General features: G+C 48.7%; 2 protein-coding genes across 4 annotated transcripts in view; both read right to left on the reverse strand.

The window, feature by feature from the left end:
* Positions 1-16,842, reverse strand: part of LOC119172231 (cholinesterase) — a 306,247-nt gene that overhangs the window by 144,772 nt on the left and 144,633 nt on the right. The window lies entirely within an intron of this gene.
* LOC119172806 (transcription initiation factor TFIID subunit 4) lies at positions 6,493-15,923 on the reverse strand. The gene is made up of 2 exons (XM_075893347.1): positions 13,620-15,923; positions 6,493-12,744 (listed from the first exon to the last, which is right to left on the reverse strand). Exon 2 carries the CDS (start codon positions 12,736-12,738, stop codon positions 10,708-10,710), a length of 2,031 nt encoding a protein of 676 aa, XP_075749462.1. The 5' UTR covers positions 12,739-12,744; positions 13,620-15,923; the 3' UTR covers positions 6,493-10,707.

Consider the following 16,842-nt stretch of genomic DNA (forward strand, 5'->3'; position numbering starts at 1 on the left):
CTCAGAGCTACGGTTGATGCTAAGAGTGAAGCCGAATTTCGAACTGTCCACCCCTCGCGGTGTGTCAAGGCGTTGACAACATTGCGCTTCTCTTGGAACGAACCGAAGGGGACGGATGCGTAGCAATGACGCGTTGCAGGAGCTAATCGCGGAGGCCACGGTCCTAATCCAGTACTTCCCTTTACTGTTCCCGAAGGGAGACGCCACCACGTCGACCAAGATTACTGTGAAATGACAGTTCGAGGCTTCCGTGGAGTGCGTTTGACTCGCTCGTGTCGGTGGGCCGATAGCCGGCCCACGCCGAGTTCCGCGTCCAGTGGTCAACCCCTTGCCGTCGTTCTGACGCCGCTCGCCGATACAACTCGCGTTAGGAAAGCGTCCAGTATTTGTGACCATGAACCTCCACGATCAGAGAAAAGAATGTTCCAAGAGCAAGTAATTTAAATATGAGGGGCATATGAACGTTATTTAGACTGCTTTCCTCTGATTTATTTGTGTTTGTCAACACCTGATAACTAAGTTTTGGAGTGTCAGTCACACTGCAACGGTTTCGTTTTCTGAAAGAAAAAAAGTGACCGTGGGGCAGTGGTTCGTGTGCGCGGCATCTGTTGTCACGGACCAGTAAGTGATGGGTCCGACGCCCATTGACAGAACGTTTTTTTTTCTCCTTTTGATCGAGCACATTTTACGTCATTTCCGTGACGAGAATACGTCATTGATGCCTTTATGAACTCCGACATGAAGCATTTTCGTGTTAAAATTCACAAGACATTATTCCTCTCGTTTCAGTCCATGCGTGTACGAATGGAAGCTAGTGAGCACGCACCTGTATTTTCTCGCGATCGTGGACAGCTCGGCGTGCGCGCGTCTCGCGACTCCAGCCACGTGCTTGCTGGGCAGCAGCAAGCAGCAGCAGCCTCTGTCAGCATAGTCTGGGAAAGTTCGTTTAACAATACAGGGTCACACGGCGCCTTATATGTAGCGATAGAACGGGATCGAAAGCTTTTTGTAGTGACACACAAAGTAACGGTAAACTGCATCACGTTCGAATTGAATACAATTGCGCACGCACGCATAATACTATATAATGAATCAGCGGTGGTCTAGTGGCTAATGCACTCGGCTGCTGACCTGCAGGTCATGGGATCGAATCCCGGCTGCGGCGGCTACATTTTCGATGCAGGCGAAAATGTCGTAGGCGTGTGTGCTCAGATTTGGGTGCACGTCAAAGATCACCGGGTTGTCAAAATTTCCGGGTCCTCTACTACGGCGTCTCTAGTAATCATATGGTGCTTTTGGGACACTAAACCACATATCATCATCGTCATCATCATGATACATGATTATGAGTATCACGTACAGTCCCTCGCTTTCCTGTGTGAACGAACCAGTAAAGTTGGAAGTATACCCTGACTAACACACGCACCACGCAGCTCTACAAGAGGATCGTTCAAGCGCCTAACGCGCTTATGTATACAATATTATTGTCGATGCCTGAGAGACGCCATTTCAGAGTATTGAGACGAATGAAGGCTCAACTTTTTACACACTCCACTCAAATAAACAAACCCCCCAAACGCCAAGTGCATTCGTATTGCCGTTTTCAAGGGCATGTAACTATACTGTTTCGCGCCGGGCTAATTTGCTTGTTACAAGTACAAATTGCCAACGTTTGAAGTTAGCCGCACCCAAACACACCCGCAGAGTAACCCTCCATAATGCAAGTGTTCTGCTAAACTCGAGAATCAAATATACGACAGAGCCTATTTATATGAGGTAAAACCAGCTATGAACATACGAACACTACGTGGACATCAGAGCGCTATAAACACGAAATTTGGAAGATTTCTGTGAGCTCGTTTTAGGGGCGAAGCTCCTTATAGCGGCACCCGTTCGTCCCTCGTAGTCGTAGTAGTAGCAGTGAGTAACTAGCCTTACATTTTGACCTCCAAGGTGGTGCCGGTGGGAGATTTATTCTGTGCGTTGTTGAAATATAAAAAAATTCGCAGCGTGCGCGTTAACTAAAAGCCGAATTCTCCTGTCTCTCATCGCCCCTTAGCAGCCATTGGCATGTACATTGAGCACTATCTGACAAGAAAGGGTTGCTACGTTATACTCGCTGGGCGTAACCTCCTTGGTTTTAGAAAGGTTTAGCGAGCGTTGAGCCGCAGTGCCATGAATACAGCGAACTAGTATATACCATGAACTCGAGGTGGTTAAAGGTGGGAAGTAGACTCGAAGCGCAAGCCGTAAGAAAGTGTGCGTGTGCCACCTCTCGTTCAGTCCTTGGAATGTCCGCTGGATAGCGGTGCTTCAATACGAGGAATATATGATGAAAAGAAGCGAGATGGTGGTACTTGGAGTGTTGAACAGATGGACGAAAGACCCACAGACAGATGCATGGACGGACGCACGGATGGCTGCACGGACGGATGGACGCACGGACGGAGGGACGCACGGACGGACGCAGGAGCAGATGCATGGACGAAAGCAGGGACGGGCGCACAGATGGACGTGAGGACGCACGAACAGACGCACGCACGGACGGGCGGATGTACGCACGGGCGGCCACACAGAGGCACGCATGGACGGACGGAAGCAAGAACGAATGGACGGACGGATGCTTCCTCCCACTCTCCATCATTCACTCCGCGGATATGCTGCCTTTTTTTTTTAGTTTTCGCGTCTGCATAGAATAAGATTTCATTTTTTTTACGCTGAGTAACGGGGTCACGCACTCTAACTCCTCATGAAACATGACAGGTGGACGTGTTAGCTTGCTCGTCTGATTCTCCACAGAAACGATTGACTTTTAGTAGTTTCCGCAGGGTAAGCTGTAACCTGATGCGAATCCCCTCTTGCTAAGCTTTTCCTTGAATGCACGTATTTATATAAATAAGCACCCATATATAAAAGGGAGAACGAGGCTGGTATACAATATATTATGTCTAAACACAACTAAACTGTTGTCCACTAATGGCAAATGACACATCGGGAGAAAGAGAGAAATAAAGAAAGAAAGAAGATCAAAGAAAGAAAGGAAGAAAGAAAGAAAGAAAGAAAGAAAGAAAAAAAGAAAACAGAAAAAAAAGAAGAAAAGAGAAAAAGAAAGAAAGAAAGACAGAAGGAAAGAAAGAAAGAAAGAAAGAAGGAAAGAAAGAAAGAAAAAAAGAAAGAAAGAAAGAAAGAAAAAAAGAAAGAAAGAAAAAAAGAAAGAAAGAAAGAAAGAAAGAAAGAAAGAAAGAAAGAAAGAAAGAAAGAAAGAAAGAAAGAAAGAAAGAAAGAAAGAAAGAGATATGCTATGTTTTCTTCGTTCTTAATGAGTAGAGAGGCAGACAGCCCTGCGTCTGCCTCTATTCATGACGGAGGGACGCCGGGCGCGCTCAAACGCGCATGAGTGAAGGCAACGCTGTACGGCTCGTGCCTGTGAGTATATTACCGGCAGACCAGCGCCTCGCGTCGCGTCGCCGGCGTGACGCGACGAAACGAACTTGGGCGCGCTTTCGCGCATGCGCGCCGTTTCACATCGAAGTGTATTGGCGCCTTTAGTATGGCGTGTAGTTATGTTCTTATATGACGCGCATCTCGTGCTTGCTTTGCTCGTGTTTGCACCAGTCACATACCTTCGTCATCCATTCACGTGACGTATTACCAAATTTCGCATATGCGAAGCTAGCAAAACGGCCGCGAACACTTCAGAAGTGTGGCATGTTTTCAGCTTGTTACATGACCCGCATGTCATGATTATCATCTTTGGACGTGTAATTTACTTATTTCGTTCGTACGCATCACGTAATGCCGATTTTGGTGCATGTGAAGCAAGCGATACGGCCGCGAGCGTATCATGAGGGTAGCATGTAGTCATGTTTGACATGACACGCATATTATGATTGTCATGTTAGGACGTGTCATTTACCTTCGTCGTCTATTCACGTCACGCAATACCAAATTTGGTGTATGTGGAGCTAGCGAAAGTGCCGCGAGCGCATCATGAGCGTTGCATGTATTCATGTTTTTTCATGACACGTATCTCATGCAATAGTAGTACAAAACTTTATTATACACACAATCCAGACAGGCTTGAACTCCAGTGCCCCGAGAAATATACGGGGTGTAGAGCGAAGTCTGTCCGGCGGGGTGGTGCCCCTATTCCAGGGCCCCACTGGCGCGAGCCATCCGTTCAGCTCTGTGGATCAGTCGCAGCTGATCCACTAGGGCTGGGCTAGACAGCAGCGCCTCCCATTTCTCCCACGTGCCAGTGGTGTCGTGTTCTTCATCGTGCTCTGCACACTCCCACCTGATGTGAAAGAGTGTTGGGGTGGCTCCACACCACGGGCATATATCTCTGTACGCCGTGGTGTACATCAGGTGAAGAGTGTGCAGGTTTATGTAAGTGCTAGTCTGTATTCTTCTTAGCGCTGTTGCCTCCATAGCGCTGAGCAGGCTATGAGGACGTTGATGCAGCTGCTTATTTTCTCTGTAGTACTTTAAAATCGTTGCGAAACAAGGGACCAGGGGTGCCGGGTCATTACTTGCATTGGCTTGAGTGGCTCGGTGATTTGTAAAGCCTCGAGCCGCCTCGTCCGCGCGCAGGTTCCCTGTCACGCCCTCGCGCCCCGGTGCCCAAGTCACAGCCTGTACGTATTTTACTGTGGGGTCCCATCCTGTCCCAACCAATATAGCCTGTGCTCCAATTTTGCCCTTTAGATAGCCTCTACAAGCTTTTTGCAAATCTGTAATGAATGTTAATGGAGCGTTTCGCGTCCATGCCTCTTTGCGAGTGCAATGGCAACCTCTTCTGCTTGTGTTGTCGACGCCTGATCTATTGAAGCGCAGGCTGTAATTTCCCCTCTATGGTCGATGGCTACACACACATATCTCTTTTCATTGGTCTGACAAGGCACGGCGTCAGTGAATCTGGCCGTGTTCAAAAATCTTGTCTCTTTGTCTATGTAGTCAGCCCTAGCCTTTCTTCTTCCAGCATGCAGAGTAGGATCCATGTTGCTTGGTATTGGCAATAAGGTGTACCATTCTCTAAGTTCGCTTGGTACATCTTTAGTTTCTTGGTGTGTTTGTAATAAAGTATCGCGCCCTGGTTTTGTTAGGACTGCTCTGCCTGTTGGGGTCTGGAGAAGGCGATTTTCTTGCGCTAGTAATTGGGCCTCGGATAATTCTTCAATTGTGTTATGAAGACGAAGCGCCAGCAGCTTGTCGTTTGCAGTATTCCGCGGTAATCTCAGGGCTGTCTTGTAGGCCATTCTAATTATTTGGTTTGCTTTTTCCTTCTCTTCCCTGTTCATAATTTGATACGGAAGCGAGTATGTAATGCGACTGATGATGAGGCTTTTGACCAATTTTAGGGTATCTTGTTCTCTCATGCCTTTATGGTTGTTTGTTATTGGCGAGATCATGCGTGAGATCCGCTGTACAGATGTTTTGAGTTGATACCATTATCGAAACGCCCAGGAGAGCGGAAAGTCATGGGCGGCAAGACAGACAGACAGACAGACAGACAGACAGACAGACAGACAGACAGACAGACAGACAGACAGACAGACAGACAGACAGACAGACAGACAGACAGACAGACAGACAGACAGACAGACAGACAGACAGACAGACAGACAGACAGACAGACAGATAGATAGATAGATAGATAGATAGATAGATAGATAGATAGATAGATAGATAGATAGATAGATAGATAGATAGATAGATAGATAGACAGACAGACAGACAGACAGACAGACAGACAGACAGACAGACAGACAGACAGACAGACAGACAGACAGACAGACAGACAGACAGACAGACAGACAGACAGACAGACAGACAGACAGATAGATAGATAGATAGATAGATAGATAGATAGATAGATAGATAGATAGATAGATAGATAGATAGATAGATAGATAGATAGATAGATAGATAGATAGATAGATAGATAGATAGATAGATAGATAGATAGATAGATAGATAGATAGATAGATAGATAGATAGATAGATAGATAGATAGATAGATAGATAGATAGATAGATAGATAGATAGATAGATATACGCTCAAGGTCGCCGAAGTTGGCTAAGAAATGCTTCGCATTTAATACGAATTACACAGCATGTTCTTTTGTCGAGCAATAGCTCACCTTTTCTGTCAGTGAATCTTTGAACAGAAAGAAAGACAGAAAATGAGAAAGAAGAAAATGGCAACAAAAGAGCCGCCAAAAATCTTTCGAGACGACTCGCAACGCAACAGATGGAAATCAATTTAGCGTTCTAAAACTCGCTTTTACACATGCGTCAGTAATTCCCTAAGCGACGACAGCAGCTGTGTTCGGAAGGCTGACACGTTTCTCTCCCAAGACGAGACAGACATGATTAAGAAGGCAATAACTCCTCCTGTCCTCCTATGACTCCGTTTTTTTTTTCTCGTTTTCTTCTTCATCGTACGTTGCAATGAATACGTCCCCCCCCCCCCCTTTTTTTTGGCGGGCGTGAACTGGTCCAAGTAAGATGCTATGAATTGCTATGGTGGTGCAGTTATAAATTGCCCGCACGTCTTTCATCCAATAGTCGTTTAACGATGTTACTGTAGTGAACGCAAAATTCATACAGTGGAATAGTACTTTACAAAAATAACGCATCTTATTCGATTGCGTCTCAACGGGTAGTTTATAGGGCCCGTGCAGTCGAGTTTTACAATCTGACTGCAGCGCGAGAATGCATTGCCAAGTGGATTAAAAATCAACATTGAGACGGGGTCGGTCCAAATAAAAAGCGATGCCGGTCATGGAGTTTCGTAATATACACTAGAGAGAGCTCTGGCGCTAGTGTTTATGGGAGCTGCAACGCACGGCGCTTCAGCAAGCATGCGAATGATGGGTAGTACACAGATGTGTCTAATGTTCGTGCTTCTGGCTCTGTGTGTGTTCGTGTGGATTGGAGCTGTATTCTCAGGAAACAAAAATAGAAATGTTCAGTGGTTGCGCTTCACCACCTTATTCTTTTAGGCTCTCCATATTGAATCGAGTCACAAAATTGAAAAGGATTCCTTCTTTCTTTCAAAACGAAACCGAAACCAGCAATAAACGAAGCTGCAAGTGCAATTCGCCGCCCGCAAGTACAAATACTAGGCAAATCTGTGTTAGCACCATAGCCATCAATCACATGGTCGCTGAACGATCGCAGCGTCAGAGTCCCCTCTAGTTAATTTTGGGAAACTCTATGATGCTGGAGTCTCGCGCCCTGCATGAGTGGGCGGATTGTGGCCGGGCTACTCTAGCCACCGTAGCCGGGCTACGAGGGGGACGCATGCGCGCATGCGCGCGGGCGTCTATTTCTGCGTGCCCCTAACGGCCAATGTCAACGACTTTGGCTGTGTCCCAACGCTAAGACAGCATCGTAGACAGCCTAAGCAGACAGCCTAGAAGACAGCACCGAGCCCATGTCGTCTGAAAAATGGAACACGTCTGGACGGCTTCTACGTGACGAGGCGCCACCTCGCGTCGAGAAGAGAAAGCTAAAATAAACAAACGTAACTGTTACTTTTTCCAGCTTATTTGGTGTTCAAATCTTTACAAAGAACATTACTCACATTAGGTGCCTGAATTTGATTTGATTGATATGTGGGGTTTAACGTCCCAAAACCACCGTATGATTATGAGAGACGCCGTGGTGGAGGGATCCGGAAATTTCCACCACCTAGGGTTCTTTATTGTGCACCCAAATCTGAACACATGGGCCTACAACATTACCGCCTCCATCGGAAATGCAGCCGCCGCAGCCGGGATACGATTCCGCAACCTGCAAGTCAGCAGCCGAATACCCAGCCACTAGACCACCGCGGCGGGGCTTGAGTGTCTGGAGAAGCGTCTGCTTGAGTGCAGATAACAATTTGGGCGATATCCGAGCCTTCCGGGCAGTTCGCTGCAGTTCGCTGAACCGCCACATCGTTTGGACAGCAAAGTAGCCTGCATCGTGCTTGTCTACGATGCTGTCTTATCGAAGTTGTCTATTTCGCCAGCTACGTGAGAATTAGAATCGGACCTAAGATGACCGCCGTCCTCTTAGCTGTCTATTTAGCCATCTATGGCGAGTATTGTGATTGATTTGATTGATATGTGGGGTTTAACGTCCCAAAACCACCATATGATTATGAGAGACGCCGTAGTGGAGGGCTCCGGAAATTTAGACCACCTGGGGTTCTTTAACGTGCACCCAAATCTGAGCACACGGGCCTACAACATTTCCGCCTCCATCGGAAATGCAGCCGCCGCAGCCGGGATTCGAACCCGCGCCCTGCGGGTCAGCAGCCGAGTACCTTAGCCACTAGACCACCGCGGCGGGGCAATGGCGAGTATTGTGTAGAGAGGAAGAAGATTATGTGCCACAGTGGGTCACGCCTTTAGCGAGAGGTGCCGAGCGCGAGCTGTTGCCCCCGAGCGCTGTGATTCCTGGGTCGGTTGCTGCCGCCCGCTTTCCGCACATAATCTTCTTCCTCTCTACAATTCGAACACACACTTTGAAACGAGGCAGTGTGAGCAACGCTCTGGTTAGTGAACAAGTGAACGGTCAGTGAACGGTCAAATCCACTGCAACAAAACTCTGGTCAGTGAACGGTCAAATCCACTGCAACAAAACTCATAGCAGGAGGCTAATTAAAGCAGCTCTTGGATTTAATGGTGCTGTTACTAAGAATGAATTATCATTCCTGAACGCTTTGTATTACATGTACAGAGGTAGATTTCTGCACACAACACGAACAATCAATGAAAAAAAAGGTATAAAAAGGCTGCAGCAGCAAAGACAGTACTAGTCCTTATGTGAGATTTGTAAAGGTCTTTTCGGGTGGTATGTGCGAATTTTCTATATCGCATCTGAACCAAGTAGCCCGTCTTTTCATTTTATTGAAGTGTACGCGTCGATAAACTACCCATTCGTTCCGCAATCCAGATGACGCGACGCCTGGCTCGATTCCATGTGTCTACCACGCATCATTTTTAAGCGCATTCATAGATCTTTCTGCAGCACTGGACTAGACATTAAGCTTGAAAAACACCACTGCGTCACGTGATTATTGTACGTACACATCATCTCTTAGTGTTTTCCCCATCATCTTCAGCACTAATTTTTCTCCTTTTTACTTTTGTTTTGTTTAGGGTAGCAGGCGAGAGCGCCCGCGGTCAGGCCATGGCCTACCTCTCACCTTCTTCTAATTCGCTCTATCTGCACGTGCTGACGCTACTCCACGTGCTATATCACACCTGCACAACATTTCGTTTTCCTCCTTTAGCCAAAAAAGTATCAAGCCCTGGCGTAGACCTGACTGAAAAGCCCAGGTTTGCGTACGGCTAAGACTCATGCACAATTTTAACGCGATAGCGTTACGGAGCTCGTCTCGCCGAAATTACGGCCTCGGCGTCTTGGTTGTGAGCGAAAAATGATCATCTTATGCGTGATCGAGAAGTCGAGAATGATGCGAATAAAATAAATGATAAGAAGGTCCTTGGTGATAGTGTGGACCGAACCTGGGTCGTTTGGGTCTGAGTGGGGATCGAGCCCGCGTCGTTTGCCTGGCAAGCGGATGTTCCACCACACGGCCACGCGTCTTCTTGTGAACAGTGAGAACTCCCTCTGCTTGGAAATGCAGTGAAAGTAGCTTTCATGCTTCACAAATACACGCGCCTTGTATACATGCTTCACAATGCAACAAGAAATGCTGCAGTAATAATGCGTGGAAAGAGCGCCCATTCCCAGCGGGTGTCAGAACATGTGATTACCATAATGGCTTCGCCGTTTAAAGCAGGTCCCTCATTACATAAGGCGCACACGCTCCTGTGCCTATTACCTGAAAAGCACGTGGTGGTTGCATAGCAAGTTCTAAAAAGTTTGATGCACTAATTGTTTGAAGTATTCACTAGGAACCTGACATCGCTATCTCGTTCAACTCCTAAAGGCAAAGCTTTAGGGTCCCCTTACGTTTTTGTTCACCACTGTAATGACTCTGACATCGCCACCGAAACTTGCCCAAAATTGGTTCATTCCAAGTTGCTCCCCTAATGAAAATCCCTCGCGATTTTGTCGGCATTCTTTGGTTTGGCCATGCCATCGCTTATTTCAGCCTTATCCATAACATCAGCACAAGATTTCGAAGGGCGGCTAAATCTACACGCCTTTATCTGCATACGTCTCCTATGACACAGGAGTATCATCATTGTCACTGATTTCCGAACAAGCCTTCACCCTTCCGACGTCTATACACGTATATTACGGACCTCACGCACAGTTTGTATACGGTTTCATGCATATTTATCCCGCAATAATAGCATTGTAGACATTGCGTTGAATAACCGAACATAATTGTATAAGCCCATCCTTTGCACGATATGAAAACAAACGAGTGAATCACCTTTAACCGTATACACGGTTAAGCATAGACGAGAACTTGTATAACATAGACTTCAACGTGTACGTATGTGAAACATGTACTGCAACTTTTGAACTAATAAGTGAGTAGATATCTTTATTGTAAATGAAAACATTTTGTGAACAACATGTGTATAAAAACAAGAAAATAGAAACCTCCATTAACAACTGCATGCAAAAATTCACTGACAAAGCATGAAGAACGTGTCCCTTCAGTACTTCACTTAGGCCTCGTAGATGAACCCACTGCTCAACTTGCTTCGTTAGGAACAAGAGGGTGTCTTTTCAGTACTTCATGTATGCCTTATAGATGAACTCGCTGCTGAAATTGCTTCGTTCCTGCTCCATAAGGAACAACACGTCCCGCGTGCTGACCCGCTTCACCCTGGGCCTGTACATTTGAGCATGAAAAGGCTGTTTTCCAGACCCTCCTTCCGGTGCCACGAGAGGTACGGGTCGCTTCCGGCTCCCAATGGCAAGGAGCGCCGTGATGTTGGCCTCTCGTTGTCTCGCCTCTTCCAACTCGGCCTTTTGCAGGTCTCGAGCTCGCTGCTTCAGCTCGAGCTGCTCGGGGTCTTCAGCCTTCGCTCGGCTACGCGCTACTCTAAGCAGAAGCTCACGCTCATCTTCCTCGTGCCGCCGATTCTCGGCCCGCTCCAGTTCCCCCAAGAAGCGCAGCTGCCGACGAACGTCTTGGGTGACCTCGTGGCGCCGGTCGCAGCGCATGTTCTCCTGGCGGTGCTCCGTGATCACGCTCAGCTTCTCGATGAATGTCTTCAGGCGCTCCTGAGTGGCATGGGACACCAAAGCCACGACGTCGTCCGGCACCTCGTCAATGCCGTGGACCGCGGCCAGGGCACTGATCCTCTTGCGCAGCGCGTCGGCGAAGAGAAAGTTCTCGTCCTTGCAAGAGCGGGCCTCCACGTCGTCGTCGCTAGGGGAAAGATTCGCCTGACATTCCTCGTCCACGTCGACTCCTCCCATAGTGGGCACGTCATTGATGTCTTCGTCAATCAGCGCTGGTCCTGCGGGTCGTTTTTCTTTGTCGTGGCTCGTCCCTGCGCCTCCGGCGCAGACGCTTCCGGTAGACGTAGACAGAGAAACCTTCGGCTGCGCCGCCGTCGACACGGGAGCCGGTACCTTGAAAGGTAATACACCACCAGCGGCCGGCGAAAGAGCGGCAGCAATGTTGGGCGGCCTGGCCAGCAGCAGACTCTTGCCGCTTCCTGATGCGATGCTGCCGCCGGCAGGAGAAGGACGGACAGATGCAGCGACACGATGTTGCTGGGCGAGCAGGCCCTGTAGATCGACAGGAGTGGCCATTTGACTGGAGGCAAGGGCACTCTGAGGCATAATGTGAAGCTGCGCGGCGGCGGCACCTGACAACACGGACCTTGCAATAGAGGTCTTTTGTACGCTATGCACGATGGGCGGAGAAGGAGACGCGATACAGAGGGCGCTTCGCGGTGGAGGCCGAATGCCTTCGATGGAAAGTTCGTTGGTCAGCAGTGCGTGTCTCAGTAAAGGAAGACTTTTGCGCAAAAAGGGAATCAGACATGGTTGAGGGTTCGAGCACAGTTCTCTTTCTAACTTGGTGGTGAACTCTTCCGGTTGCATCGTGTCGTCGACAAGTCCCTGAATCAGTCGCTTCACGTTCATGGCTGTATTCTCAGGCTGGTCACTCGCGAGACGCATGAGTGTTGAGAAGAAGTTCCTACACTTCTGTTTCGCCATGTCCGAGGACATCTGTGGCGCGTTGGCGGCGGCCTCTTGAGAGCGTACTGCCATGGGGTTTGTCTGAATGGACAGCTGTTGGGTGGCAGCGGCGACGGTAGGAACTATTTTGACGCCCATGGACTGCGGCGGTGGCATGATCTGTGCTTGCGAGACGCAGACGATGCCAGCTGGTGTTAATGCCAAGCCGGGAGGCCGATTTGTAATGTTTGTGGCTGCGGTAGCGTACCGGACTGGCATCTGTTGCATCACCCTCTGTGGTCGTTGTGCTGGTGCTAGGGCTGGTGGGGCAGGCACCCGAAATTGTCCTCGGCTTGCCACTGGACTGGGTGATAAGGGTCGCATGGCGTTACGATGCACGTTGACAAACTGGAGTTTGCCGTCACTGGTCTTGAATACGACTGCACCCTGCATGATGCCCGTCCGCAAGGCAACGGCATTTGACTGAGCGATGTTGGCGCGCGCCGGTCCAGGTCTGGGGATGATCGGCTGGATGTTACGCGGCTGCCGTACTGAGCTGCCTACCACCATCCTTGGTGCGCGGAGTCTTGTCCCAGGTACTGCAGCGTTGTAAGGATTCATGGCCAGCTGTGACAAACGGAAGGCTTAGACTGAAAGCTTGAACTTGCTTTAGTAATGGGGATCAAATTTGTGGCTTATGACACTGCGCTTTGTACATCACTCCAGCTAATTTCTGCAGTCAAAGAAACATCTACATTTGCAAAACGTAAGTGATAAAGATTCACTGAGAAATGCACTGCTCGTGGTGCTGCTCTACACACAATTTTGCGCCTATAGCAAGTGAATTTCTTTCAGTATCACCATGTAATGCATAAAAAAGGCCTTTAGGAAGTTTCAACGACGACGCCGACAACAAAACATTTGAGATTGCTACTAATATTGGCGCGAATAGCTTATAGTAGGCATCAATAGAGAACCAAAGCAGCAATACACAGTGGCCTCTTCTGGTAATATCACATGACAGCACGAAGCTAACCACCCGCTCACGCACGTACTCCTCTATTATATCGAATTACGACTATGGGCGAAACCAATGGGTCCTCTTCCTTCATGCTAAAAAACTTTCAGAGCAACAGGAGACTTTAATTACATTTGGTTTCGGCCATGACGAAAAGATTTCGAAGCGAAGTATAAGTCAGAACTGGGTGTCAGAAACCAAAATTAAATTCCTTCAGTCGCATCCTTTCGTTAGCTTACTGTCATTACTCAGACGATTAGCGTTGATCGAAAGACTACAAGGGGGCATAGAAAAAGTCTTTGCTCATTAATAAGCAATAGAGATATGCAAAGCAATTCGAAGGAAGTGAATAGACGTTGCAAAGTATTATCGCCGAGTATCAATGACTGTTCGCTATACTGACTCAAAAATTACACGATCTTCTCGAAACCAATGGCCTAATGAACTACAGAAGGAACGCGCTGGCGTCACGTCTAACACTTACCTGTAGCCAATCTTCGAGCCACCTCCGAGTTTGGGACCCGGCGTTCCAAGAACTCTCGCAAGAAGCGAAGGCTTAAACCACCTGCCGCGACCAGCTCACCGATGGGTTCGAGTCGAAGAGGCACCGCTGGAATCATCTGCCAGACAACGGCGTTGCACGGGGGCCCACCTAGGCACGCTTCGAAGGCCGAGGCACGTTAGCCACGTGAATACGTGAACCAAAGTGCGATCGAGCGAGCCCCGCGCTAGATGCACGTGACCGAATTGAACGTCTTCTTCCACGCTTCATCTTGACTCTTGAGAATAAAGAACTCGAGTGTGTTGCATGAAAACAAGACATCGAGGCGACGGAAAGAGGTATCTCAAGACTTACCCGCGTATTCAGAAACACTCCTTGAGTTGAACTTGACTTACCACCACCTTCAATGCAGCGCGTTTGGGCGTTTGCGCTGCCTTGGCACCGCTAAAGCACTAAAGCAGCGCGTTCGAAACGTGTTTGTGCTGCATTGAAGGCGACGACAAGTCAAGTTCAACTCCAGGAGCGTTTCTGAATACGGTGGTTAGACGCTCTAACATAGAAACAGATTCTTAGCAAATCAGCCGTGAGAGCGTGGGTCGTCAAAAGTCTTTTGCATCCCAAGCAACGCCTCCTCTAGAAAGAAGCCTGAGACTTGAGCCGAAAAGCTGGTTCCCGGCCCTCTCCTGTTCTCTCCTCCTCCGCTGCCCAAACAGTGTCGGCGTTGAGCGCTCGCTGCGGCGGCCACTTTAAACCTTGCCGCCTCTGAGAATAAAGCACTGTTTATTGCCGTCTCGGAGGCAACACAGCCGTGTGTCTGTGATGGCGTCACTTCCCAACGAACGGAAGTAGCAGTGTAGGTTGCAAGCGGTCCTTGCGGAGAAAGCACTGTACTACGAGGAACCTCCCATCCCCATGGAAACGCGTGCGATGTCGCAGCCATCGTTCTAGAGCAGGCGTTGTCCCAAGCACCACGTTGTCGAAACGCCCAATGCCTCGCCCCTAAGCCACTTTGAAAGCTTTATTTCTTTACTTTTCGTGTTTTCTGTTGTTGTGCCGGTTAGGTAATTCCGTTAAAGAAGAAACAATCACGCCAAACATCTACCTACTTGTTTTTATATTGAGACAATGAACTTCTGCGAGGGCCCAGTGCGACCAAAACGCCCAGTCATAACAAACTAAGAAAAAATAGATACATGCCGAAGTATACGTGCCATTCCCCAGGCGCTGCCTATGCTTTCGCACATTTCCTCCTTAGTAGGGTAAAACGGCAGATTTAGAATAATATGCAACCTGTGTTCTCGCACAATAAACACTTCCATGCTACTGCACAGAACGCGCACGGGCTCGTGAAGACTCACCTTTTCTTTTTTTCGCGCTCTTCGAGCAAACAGCGGCGGAGTCCGCGTTGTACGAGGAAGCGAAGAAAGCGTGGAAGAGAAACAGGATGTCTAAGGTTTCGCATCCGCCACTCTTCGCTAGCAGAGGCAAATGAGCGCATCGGTGCACTCCACTCTTCGCACTACTCGTACACGAAAAGCGTCGCAGCGGCCTGCGAGCGAAACCGCCTTATTGCTTACGTGAAAGGCAGACTCTAAGCCCTTGCTTGAGCACGGTATTGCTTTGTATCCACAGGCGTATCAGGGGCAAGGAGGGCGCTAGCCCACCCACTAAGAAAACTTGGGCGGGGAGGCTGAGTCCCCCCACTTTCAACAGTGGTCACTGCCAGCTGCACGCTGGGGAAAACAACAACTAAGGCGAAATTTTCCTTCACCACTGTAATTACTCAATTATATTTTTACGAAGAAAAGAAAATATTACGATGAAAAGTTACAACGTAGTGATAATTTTCCAACATTTCAGCGGTGACCATTTCTTTGAGGGCTCTTTGCGACGCTTTCCGCCCTGTGCGGCGGCACTGCAGCGCAGGCTGGCGCTGAACAGGGGCCCTGTATTATTACATCACTTGTTCATGTTTTTATTATGCTGCGACTGTTCGATGTAGTTATAGATGGGAACGAAAAAAAGAAAACTTTTTATGGACCAGTCAAAGCATTTGATGCTTCACGAAAATCATTTTCTTTCATCGAAAAGCATTACCATCTGTCACAGAACGAGCGCAAAACAAGAGCGCGCCGCCAAATCCTTGCGACAACGGGCGGCAGAAACGCCGCGAGGTAAAAAGAAAAAAAAAAGAAAGCAAACATCCAGGGCTCCCGGGCGCGCGCTCTCCCCGCAGAAGCACGGCTTCGCAGACGATCCTCCTCACCCCACTTCGGCGGCCCAGCAAGCCCGCGATTTTTCCAGAACGAAGGGGGCGGGGCCATACCGAGTTGACTCACCGGCCGGAGAGGGCATTCCAACTGTCTCGCCCTCTTCCCAGCTTTCGCCGCGTATCGCGCCGACGAAATGACCAGAAATTTCTGGAAGGTGGCGCGGAAGGTATTTAATCGAGCGGCCGAGACGACAGAACAGGAGGTGACGGAAGTTAACGCCAGAGCGCGTAGGGATTCCGCCGTGTAGTCGGCGAAGGTTTCGTTAGTAGTGACAGAACAGGAGGAGACGGAAGTGAGCGCCAGAGTGCGTAGAGAGTCCGCCGTGTAGTCGGCGAAGTTTTTGGTCCGTAGGGACGGCTCGAGCTACAGGCAAGAGCGTGGGTTTACCGCTATCGAGCGAAGACGCGCGCAACAGCTGCGTGTGTGAAGCCGACGGATTTCCGGCGAAGAAGTTTGAAGCTTGGAGAGTGGCCATTTGAGGACGCGAGGTTTCCTGGAAGAGAAACTTCGAGAACTACGGAACGACAACAACGCTGGACTTTGAGTGAGTGATTCTCGGAAGAGTATCATTCAGACTTTTGTTCCAAGGACTTTGGACTGAATAGGTTTTATATCTCTTTAGTCTTTAAGTGTCTTGGTTGTTCAATGCATGCGACTGCATTGTAGTGCGTATTGTTGTCTGTGTCCGTTGTTTCAAGTGTGGTTGATTGTACTGTGTAGTACATTGTCTGTTTGGTGACGTATTGTATGTAACTATTGTGGAGTGTGCATACGTGTGTATTGTTTTTGATCTGCCGTTAATGAGAATATAATTTTGTTTGTTTATCAACTCTCGGCTCTGTCTTATTCTTTGGGCCACAGCCGGCGTCCGCTGGCGCACCAATAAGGACCACTTCTAAATTGTCCACGCTTTCGTGGTGCGGTTCGGGGGG

This window comes from Rhipicephalus microplus, chromosome 4 (assembly GCF_043290135.1).
Source record: "Rhipicephalus microplus isolate Deutch F79 chromosome 4, USDA_Rmic, whole genome shotgun sequence".
NCBI lineage: Eukaryota > Metazoa > Arthropoda > Arachnida > Ixodida > Ixodidae > Rhipicephalus > Rhipicephalus microplus.

What these genes read in the sequence shown, in the direction of transcription:
- LOC119172806 (XM_075893347.1), bottom strand. Translation starts at nt 12,738, where the DNA reads ATGAATCCTTACAACGCTGCAGTACCTGGGACAAGACTCCGCGCACCA.